The 11,118-nt window shown below is 34.3% G+C and overlaps 1 protein-coding gene across 2 annotated transcripts; it reads right to left on the minus strand.

Annotated features, from left to right (window-relative positions):
- Window positions 1–3,891: 3,891 nt before the first annotated feature.
- LOC131060595 (THO complex subunit 4B) lies at window positions 3,892–10,766 on the minus strand. Of its 2 annotated transcripts, none has more exons than XM_057993885.2 (6): window positions 10,172–10,766; window positions 8,555–8,701; window positions 8,110–8,178; window positions 5,220–5,392; window positions 4,937–4,981; window positions 3,892–4,832 (listed from the first exon to the last, which is right to left on the minus strand). In XM_057993885.2, exons 1-6 carry the CDS (start codon window positions 10,382–10,384, stop codon window positions 4,667–4,669), a joined length of 813 nt encoding a protein of 270 aa, XP_057849868.2. In that variant the 5' UTR covers window positions 10,385–10,766; the 3' UTR covers window positions 3,892–4,666. The 2 variants fall into 2 exon arrangements, with proteins under 2 accessions (XP_057849868.2, XP_057849869.1); XM_057993886.2 differs by having other exon boundaries at window positions 8,884–10,279.
- Between the last annotated feature and the right edge of the window lie 352 nt (window positions 10,767–11,118).

The raw sequence follows: 11,118 nt of genomic DNA on the forward strand, positions 1-11,118 counted from the left end.
CCAAACAACCAACTACAAAGGCCCTCATTTGGCCTTGTGGGAATGAAGAGTCATATCAAAAGAGGACTTGGACGTCTTTGAATGCTTTCCCTTAACAGTAATCCAACCATCTTCAACTTTAGCTGCCGCAAAAGACCAATCTAAAGGGCCCATCATCAATCTTTCCAGAGTGGAAAAAAGGGTGCCAGAAGAGGAAGCAACAACTGTCGCGAGCACAGAGTCACAACCAGCAGAAGTTGTGCCAGACAAATTATTAGTTACTTTAGGGTTATATCAACAATCTTTAGTTGCCACCATTGATTTAAAATATAATCTAATGACCTTCATTGTATTCCATGAGGTAAATTGTACCTACAAGTTGCAATGCTCGTGGGGGTTGAAATTGCTTTTGAATTGTTGACCTCAATGAAAATCAATGGTCTAAAAGCAATTTTTGGCCCCATGAGTATTAAAAAAATTTGGTACATTTTATCTCACAAAATACAAAGAGGGCTATTAGATTATTTTTAATTAATGGTAGACACTAAATAAAGTGGAGTGTACCCCTTAAACTCCTTAATGATTTCAACCTCCAGACCTCTACTTTTCTCTAAAAAACTAATTTTTAAATGAAAGGATTTGCAATAGTATTTAATGCATACTCTTATTGTTTTCCAAGATTTGACAATATTTTCTACCAAAAAAAATCATAAAAGAAATTCACCTATAGAATTAATATTTTTCTTTTAAAAAAGGAAAGATTCGCCAATAAAATTTATTTTTAAAAAAATAAAAAATTAAATATTTGCCAAGATTTTATACAATTTTTTGAGAGGGGGTTTCTTAAAGTTATCACTCATTGAATTTGCTAGATTGTGGATGATCAAAATGAATTAGGAATTATGCCTTATATTGGCTTCTTAAGGTATTTTTACATTTTGGTCAACTTACAAGGGTCATATCCCAATTTTAAGACCAAATCCAGTAATGTTAAGGCCGGCAAGTTACTCTCACAAAATTCTGGCAAAAAAGTGTCAAACATTATTGGTAAGCTATAGTGTCCCAACAAAATTGGCCTTGATCTTTAGAAAGCAAGATAATAGGGCCCTAATATTGGATATAAAATTTAAATTTAGATTGACGACATTTAAGTATGGAATAAAGTTCCTTGAAATTTTAAAATAAGATAAAACTCAAAAATAAGCTTGAAATGACATAGGAGAAGGCACACTAAAGCAAGGGCCTAAAGAGAAGTGTGAAATTGTAAGAAACTGTGATTTACAATACTATAATCATATTTAACCCATAAAGAAAACTATGAATTTTTAAAGACATTATATAATTCAATAGAGAGGAATTTAAGTTTATAAAGAAAGGAGAAAAGAATAAATAAAAGGAGGCTCTAGATTTAAGCTCTTGTTACAAATTATGCTATCACAAAAAAAAATTATGTTTCGTAAACAAACTTCATTTGCATACCATTCAGATACCTTATTTATTTAATGACTATGAATCTCAAATATTATTAGAGTGAGCATCTTGAACCTTGTTTATGTATAGGTTATTGTGATGATTGTTTTGTTTCGCACTTCTAACAATGGAAATAGATTTTCAATTCTTTGTCAAACTTGATCTTCCAAACTTTTATATTAATTGGCACTTGTGCCCTCAAAAATAACATCTTCTATGCCCACATTCACATCCAACACCACATGTAAAATAGATTTACAATTTTTATAATTGTTTTGATATGAAATGGGTGTTTTACTAGTTACATAAGTCTTTTAAAATATGTATAGGATATTTATAACTTTATGTATCAAGCAATAAGATTAAGACACGTGTCATACTCTTATGTAATCCTATGTCTCACCATGGTCTATATAACCAAATGGTTGTCTTTGTAGCCTCTTTTGGAATCGGTAATTTTCTACATATTTTGATAGGTTTTTTTCTATAAAACACTAAACCCTAGAAGCTCTCATTAAGTCTATTGCTTTATTTTCTAATTCAGCGGTGACTTCCTCAACCAATTTCTTGCTTTTAATTTGTTTAATTGAAGCCTTTATGTCTATTGGTTAACCACCACTTCATTCTCAATAAATTGTTATAGGCATTTTCACGCATATATTTTAAAATGTCTTAAAGTTTCTTTTCCATGTTCCCACGTTGTTGTTCCCACCTTCGTCCCATAGTGAGAAATTCAAAAAGTTGCAACTTCTAGTTTTGCTTGTAGTATTGTTACATTCTAACATATAGATGATCCATTTTCCTTATGCATTTCTTTGGTCAATCACACAAGTACCACATTTTCAAAGTGCAATGGTACAATTTGATGTAAACATTTGTGTCCTGATTGGCATGTGGGCAATGTCTAAAGTTTTTTATCCGCATTGCTACAAAGTAGAAAAACATCAACTATAATTGTCAATCTAGAAGATGTAATGTCATAGAATTTAAGACTTGACACTGGAGTGAACTATTTGAAAGCTAGAACTCACCAATACAGCCATGTCCTTGGCACCATGTTTTGTTGAATTACTTATAAAATGGAGCTAATCAATGAACTCATCAAAGAAATTGTGTATAAGGTGAATAGTTCTCTCCACATTATCGTCCATTGCCATCATGACCATTTGTTTAAGAAATTACACATTTGTCCTCTCTACATTATCGTCCATTGCCATCATGACGGAGCTAATCAATGAACTCATCAAAGAAATTACACTTGTGTAGGTTGAAAAACACAATGTGTTGTTCAACCTGTAAGTTTCTTTAATCACTTAATTAGGAACACCTACAAGCTTCTATAATCAAGTAATTGGGAACGTGAAAAATGAAATATTATACAATGTAAATGAAATAGTAGTGTATAAGAAAAGAATGGCATTGAAGTGCACGTTTAAACATGTTACATGATAAGTGTTGGAGTAATTAGGACATTTATCTAATTATTTATTAATTTAAGTCTACGTATCATGTTTGAGTGTATAAGAAAAGAATGGCATTGAAGTGCACGTTTAAACATGTTACTTTCATTTAAGCTAAACTTAGATGTTTTTTTATTATCTAGAGTTTGCTTTTCTAGCATTAGTTTTAGATGTAGTTGAGCTTAATTTAGCCGTTAGGGTTTTGCACCTAGGGTTTCATTCATCCTTTATAAGGATTCATTCATTCATTGTAATTGTATCTCCATCATTCTTGTGTGCAATAATATAGAATTCTTTGATTGTTATAATGCATATAATCTTTGCATGATCTCTGTGTGATAGTTGTTTTGCCCGTGGATATTTGAATCTTGACTTCTATGGTTGTATCATCAACTTCTATAGAAAGGATGGTTGAGAAGTCCATCAAAACCCAAATGGTAACCTCCAATAACCAAATATATCATTGCATTGCTACCACCAACCTCAAATAACAAAAACATTTTTTATATCTATACAAGAAATGTAGAATACCGTTCCACCTTGGTCTATATAACCAGAGATTTCTTTGTAATTTTAATGTATTCACATTATATATTTGCACCTTTTGATATATTTATACTTTCATTAAAGCTATTGGATGGTGGCTACATTTTCAAAAAAATCTTCCGTGATATAGACCATTCTATACCAACTCTTACAAATTGTATTAGCTTTAATATTTGCCTCTTCCTCTAGTTGCAAAAATCATTTTTCAAATTCATAGAATATCAAATAATATGGAGACAATCACCGATATTTGTTAAGATTTAACAATTGCCATATGATATAAGCAATAAAAATAATTTATGTTTATTAAGTTAGATCTTTGTCAAATATCAAGAAAACAATCCAATCGGAAGAGGTTTTTAACTTAGTTACCATTGAAGGGACTCTTGGCAAGCCTGAAAATAATTTGTTTCAGACTAAAATAAAATTCAACAAGAATAATGAACGTGAAACCTTCCATTATAATACAAATACTGCTCCACATCTAAAATAATTCAAGGCCATTACTAAATAAAATTTGGAAGTCTCGTTACAAATGTGTATTCTCTTGCAATCTTCACTGTGACTGAGGATGGGTATCAAAAGGTTGTTAGGCTTGTCCTAAGTAAAGCTGGAAATAGCACATCTATATGTAAAAAACACGAACATCTGCGCTAGAGAGTGATGTATCAATTGAATAGAGTGGTTCTGCAATCCATACAAGAAATCTCTCGCCAACTTAGAATTGAAATGACTAATTTATCACTAAGCATCTAATCTTGGTAAAAAACTTTACTGCTTCCAATTTCCTAGTTACTACCATTCTTCACTTCCATATTGATAAAAGCTTACAAGGCAATTTCTCATACCATGTATCTGTATGGGACATTTTCAAATGTGCAGGTAATAACTGACAAGAATGACAGTATAGATACACGCTATGGCACACCCATCTTCAGATAAACTACTATCTCTGTCCCTTGGAAAGTTCAGTAATTACAGAAGTAAATCTCACAGACAAAAGCAATTTGAACCAATAGATGTTTCAGAAGACCCCAAAAAAATCCTAGGTAGCATAAACTGGAGGGATAACCCCTATAGAATGAACAAAAATACCAAAAATGGCAGCTTTCTCTCCACCACCTGTCTTCGTTAGTATTCTCAACAAAAGGATTGGAACATCTTTGACAAAAGCTTGATTGCAACTGGATCTTCAATAATAACAACACCCTCTATGATGTTTGCATGGCTTCAGCATGATAGGTTTCGAGTTCTTTATCAAGCTCCTCCACAGACTTCTCTGGTACTTGGCTTCTGCGGCCTCTGCCTCGACCTCTTCCACGCCCACGTCCACGCCCACGCCCACGCCCAAAACCAAGGCCGCGGCCACGGTTCCAGCTGTTTCACAGAAAACTTCTTTTTTAACATTCACACCTTTCATATGCTACAATATTGAGTCATCAATTTAAAAAAAACTTTAGAAGATGGCAGTTGTTACTCACCCACCACCACCACCTCTTCGTCTCATACCTCCTGAAAATCCCCTTCTACATCACAGAGAAGAAATGAAAACAATATTTAGAATCAGCCAAAGAATTCGAGAGATAGTTCAACTAACATGCACAAATTATACAATTGAAAGAAGTACTATTTATCTGATGATTGTGTGCGCACATCCATGATTCAACATCACTAAACAGATAAAAGTAAATGTATTGACAAAACAGATACATAAAGATTGACCAACTATCCAAAGAAAGTGTTAAACGTTTGAAGATGACATACGTCATAGCACCTCCACGTCCTCTTACAGAAGATGTTCCAGTCAAGACAGGCAAGTTCAAATTTGTACCAACAAGCTCTATCTTCATGGGTTTACCATCAAGCTGGACTCCATCATATCTCTGCATTGCTGCAAGAGCATCACCCTTCCTTGCAAACACTACCTCTGCTGTACCCTGTCACAATATGACAATAACTTTAAGTCATCTTCCCCAGTTTTCAAATTTCACTACAAAGCAAAGGTATGTTCTCACATTCCAACATTGAACCATGTTAGTATAACTAGTATGATAAAAATATGGTCCTCATCCCAAGGACTGTCTAGTTCCAATGATATGGAAACCATGGTTTCAAAACACATTTAAGTTCACTGTTGAGGCTTAAAGCTCATTCTAGTTTTTAACATTTCCTCATTTTCTTAGAAATTATGTAAAAAACACAGTTTCAATGCAAACTTAAACTCACTGTAGTTTTTCCATTTCAGTTGCAACAGGCCCCCTTTTAGAAGAAGATGAACAAGAAAAACCAGAATTTTCAAAACACTTAAATTAATTTACAACAAACAAATCAAGATGTCAAAACTTGAAGGACATGATAACAAAGGCATTAAAGACTTTAATTACAATTATTCACCTATTAAAATACAAACCACAAGGCATCATAAACATGGTTCCACAACATTTTCTTTTTAGTGTGCTTCTCAACTTTCTCTGATATTGGTTAGAAATTTTTTCACGATCCATAACCTGTTATTGTTAGTCCAGAGAGGGAGCAGCATAACATATGTGCACCTATTCACAAATTGTCAACTGAATGCTACCGTGGATAAAATGTAACAGTTTAAGTCAAATGGAAAGCATTAAATAGAAATGTCTCTTGTAGACAGACAATGGCAATGCCTTCCCAAATATAGCAATGAAATTGTCCACAATCAGAGCAGCAGCAAGACAACCAGTTTTAGTCAAAATGAAATAAAACCCCAAAAGGACTCGAACAATGTATCATGACATCCCACCATTTTCCAGAACATATGAAAGTTCACCAAGAAAGTGAAAGTTTCAAATCCCTAAATTTACCATGGTTTACTAATGGACACTTATGCCCAGGAAGACACATTCAGGAACACCCCCAAATTCAACTTGATTATAAATACCCTTAACGTTTACTGGATTGGACTACATAAATGCATCCTACATAATGAACCAGCTTGTGTGCACATAGGGTCTCTGTCTAGTGCTAGTTCTTCAAAATCTTAATTGTATCACTAAGGTCAAGGGTGTAAGATGACATTTCCTACCACTTCGGTTCATTATCATGGCAGTTTATTTTTGTTCTATGACATCTGTCAAGACCATTAAACTTTCATAGATTCTATTCTTTCCCCATAGTTCAAAACATCCGTGTACTCAAAAATTATTTTTCCCACAAAAACGAAAATTGTTGCTTACTTGTCGGGTTTTTGCATATTTTACATTCCATTTAGGAAGTTGAAAAATTTAAGAATTTTTATTATAGAAAAGGTTGACATAAAAAATAAAGTATCAGAAAAGAAAGAATGAGCAAATTCAAACATTAAGCACATTAAGCTGGTATTGAGCACATTCAAACATCATGACAGAGAAAAATTGTCTCTTATAACAGGGAAATGAAATATAGAAGGAATTACTTCAAAGATTTAAGCTAAGTTGCTTAATCAGTTACAGGCATGGGTAATTCACCAGTTCTTTTTACCTAGGTTTCATACAGCTTGACTACAGTAATGGAAAAAATATTAAAATAGTTATCATTTGCACAAAATAAATAAATTAAAAAAAAAACAAATGAAGTAAGGAATTGCTTTAAAAGTTTAAAGAGATCCAAGCGAATGGATGAAAGATTCATCATCTTCTTTAAGCTAAGTTGGTTAATCAGGTACGGGCATGGGTAATTGACCAGTTCTTTTTACTGAGGTTTCATAGAGCTTGAGTACAGCCATAGAAAAAATATTAGATTATAAATAAAATATTATCATTTGCACGAAATAAATAACATTAAAAAACAGAACAAGTGATATTTGATAAATCAAATACAAATTAAATGATAAATCTATATATATGGCATACATACAATATATTGTAAATAGACTACTGCTTACAAGGTTAGGATAGGTTTTTACTTTTTTTCTGTTCTTTCTTTATGAGACTTTTTGGGCTAAGGGGGGACTCAGGTTCAGCCCACTATGTAGCAACGGAAACAGCTTATATGAGAACTGAAAACAACATCATTAATGTCCCTATGGTATTGGTGGGTAGCGTTCAACATGTTCAAGAGAACTAGGATTCGTTATTTACCCAAGTTGATACAGAACATCTCCAGGAGACTAGGGATATTAATTTTGTGGTGCAAGTGGAAGGCTGGGAATACCCTCCCCTCACTGTGGGAGAGAAAGACATCAACATTTTTAACACATTAGAGATCCAACTTCAGGATTACCCTCCCCTCACTATGGGACGATGCAGAGAGAGAAAGACATCAACATTTTTTAACACATTAGAGATCCAACATCAGGATGAAAGCAATGAAAAAAATTGCAAACATAGAGCTCGTTACATAGCTAAATCCAAAAACATAGAGGAAGAACTCCACTCAAATATTACTAATATCATCTACCAAAATTCCCCTCCACAGAATGAGATTAAATAATGATATTAAGCTCCAACTACCATTATTGATTACATTTTACAAATAAGAGACATTAATTGAAAGTATAAGCAATCATGTTACTAAGCTATAGAAAAAACTCAATAAGTAGTGGACATCACAAAAACACTAAGCTATTCCAATGAGCAAAAATATATAACTGTCATATAAAAAAAAGTTTCTTGCAAAAAGGAAAACAAGTTAAACAACAAACCTTTGAGCGACCACTTCTGTCATAGTGAATTGAACACCTTTTGAGTTCACCAACCTCTGAGAAAAGTTGCTGCAATAAACATCATTTATTAAGATAAAGATAAGGCTTTTCATAAAGTCCTGAACTCATTCATCTATCTCATTCACCAAAGATTGGATAGACAATAACACACACTCTAAGAGTCAAAAAGCTCTTAATCATAAATGATAAAACTAATGAATAAATGGTAAACTGCATAGGAGCACTTAACTAGAACAGAAGTAAAAAAACCACAAGAGAAATAGAAAGAGCTCTCCAGTATTAGGTCATAACAAAAGCCCGTTCCAAACTAAACTTTGGTAGAAGCATTGAGCAAAACAAACCAAGGTACAGAACAAGACAAATAACTATATATGATAAGAAAATAACAAATAAATGTTTCTAGATATATGAAATAAATACAAACCTTCATATCATCATTTGAAACTCCATAATCCAAATTGGAGACATACAATTTGGTTCCAGTCTCAATTCCATACGGCATACCTAAGGCTTCCATGCTATCCTCAAACAAGTCATTCTGCCAAATAGCACCGTTGGCTCGGCTGAAAGACTGCTTTAAACAATAACATGATTCAGCAGCATACACATTTTATTAGCACATGTAATACTCACAAGATTCCAAAGAGAAAGCATGAAAAGTACACATAAAATTATAACCAAAATGACATCAATTCAGCAATTATAACATAGAAGATACTGATAAGTGATAACCACACATCCATCTACAGATACCTCCTCCTCGGAGATGCTAAAGGAAAAAACCAACCACATGAGCTGTTCAGATCAAGCGCTTATGATTAATGGTTAAGAAACAGCATTTGTCAGTTTATGCTCCAAGGACCGATCCATGTGGAGTGAAAGAATCAGCAAGGTGGTGAACTGAACCAGGGCCTCCAGCCAGCTATGCAGCATGCCTTAGAGCAGTGGTTCTCTTGCTTATTTCTTCTTAGAATCCTTGGATACTTCCATTTACAAGAAAATTTGCAAGAACCCCCAACAATTGAACCGGCTATTGGCTAAGAGTAACTTTTCTGTTGGCCTTGAAAAACAACATACCATAGTTACCTTTCATGCTAATAATGCAACAGTTTCTTGTAATGTGAAGAGATGCAGGACAGCTGGCAGATGTCCTGAAACTTGGGGATTGCCAAAGTCTACCTTTCATGTTAACAATGCAACATTTTCTTGTAATATGAAGAGAAACAATACAGCTGATATATGTTCTGAGATTTGGGATTGCCAGAAACCATATTTTTTAACCTCAAAAGACATCAATCATTCATGCTAAAATTTTGAACATTTTCTTGTAATGTGATGACAAGCAATATGGCTGGTATATGTCCTGATATCAGGGGTATGCCAGAAACCACATATTTTCCCTCAAAAAACACAACACTTAACATCCAAGCTGTTTTCTTGTGAGGGAAATCTACGTGTTGTCCTAAATTTTGCAGAAAACTCCACCTTGAATCATTTTTCCCTGCAACACTAGCATTTTCCAGAAAATACTGTAAAGTTGGCAATCCCCAAGACTGATATTCGCTCCACCAAATATATAAAGATATGTTATACTGCTTCAATTTTCATTCGGCTCAGCTGGATGGCCTAATGAATCTCTTTAGTACAGCTATTTACGGTTTCTGAATTAGGGTTTGGAAATCTGGATCTTGTCAAAATTTAACACTAGCAATCCCCACAAACAAATACACTGTCAGGTAATCCCCAAAGATGGTAAAAACTGCTTCAATTTTCATTCAACTGGGCCAATGAAGACTACTTAGGATTTCTGAATTAGGGTTTGCAAACCTTGGTCTTGTCAAAATTAACAACAGAATTTTTTTCTTTTTTCTTTTTTTCTTTTCTCTTTTTTTTTCAGGGTTTAGTCTACAGATAAAATAGTAAAATTTCCAGAGTCATTTCACTATATTTTGGGCATCGACGCCGTGGACTGAAGCGCTTGGGTTTTTCTTTTTTTGAAACCTAATTAGCGGAAATAAAGAAATTGGCATTTCTTGCTTGCCTTTGCAATCGTATACGGCGTTGAACGAACCGGCAACCCTCCTCCTCTTCCTCCTCTGCGCGCGGCTCCTCCTCCTCTGCCGCCACGAAAACCGCCGCCACCCCGGAAGCCCCCTCTGCGAAAACCGCCACCGCCTCCTCTGCCCCTTCCACGAAAAGAAGGCTTATTGTTCTTTATCAAATCATCCAACGACATGTCCAGAGCATTTGCCATATCTTCGAGAGATTCCAACGCCTGAACTCTTCAAATTCGAACCGCAAACCAATTTCACCAACGAATCCAAAACAAGAAGAAGAAACCAGCCAAAGATCTAGCTGCTGTCTGATTTAAAACACTAAACCCTACACTTGAAACCCTAAACCCTGGATTTGAATCCCTGAACCCTTGAAATTTATAATTCTCTTGAATTTGCTTGAGAGATTTTGAGATCTGCTGCTTAGAGCCGAATGGAAAAGCACAAGAAGAAAATTCTTAGCTAGGACAGCAGACAAAAGAACTAAGATTCTGCGCTGTACCTTAAAAATGCTTGTGCCTTTGCCTCTTCAAATACTTTTATTGTTTTCGTTAATTATATTATTCCGTCGGCCCTTTGCTTTTCAATTTGAATTCTAAGCTCAACCTTCTTCTTTTTTAATAAAAGTTTAATATACTAAAGTAAAAATAGTAATACAATAAAGGTAAAACTGGACTTTGTAAGATTCTTTTCTTTTGCTTTAGACTTTGGATGGGAACTCCATGTGACTCCATGTTCTTGTTTGTTTTTTTTAATCTCAAGTGGATTTGGGTTACTCATTTTTTTTTAAATATGAAGGTAAAGTCGGTAGCTTCTTAGTATGTTAGTGAAGTTGAATGGTTCTAAATGAGGTCACCAAGGATTAAGTCTTGTTGAGTGCAAGGCTCCGACATCATGAGGGATGAGGTCGGGATCATGCCTCGGGTGAATTTGG

The sequence above is a fragment of the Cryptomeria japonica genome, chromosome 2, assembly GCF_030272615.1.
Source record: "Cryptomeria japonica chromosome 2, Sugi_1.0, whole genome shotgun sequence".
In the NCBI taxonomy this organism is placed as follows: Eukaryota; Viridiplantae; Streptophyta; class Pinopsida; order Cupressales; family Cupressaceae; genus Cryptomeria; species Cryptomeria japonica.

Bases quoted from the DNA above. Each gene is read 5' to 3' on its own strand.
- LOC131060595 (XM_057993885.2), bottom strand. From the start codon at position 10,384: ATGGCAAATGCTCTGGACATGTCGTTGGATGATTTGATAAAGAACAAT. The intron at 8,179-8,554 runs GTTTGTATTTAT...TGTTTATTGCAG, and splicing joins TTTCAAATGATGATATGAAG to CAACTTTTCTCAGAGGTTGG. The intron at 4,833-4,936 runs GTGAGTAACAAC...TCTGTGAAACAG, and splicing joins CGAAGAGGTGGTGGTGGTGG to CTGGAACCGTGGCCGCGGCC.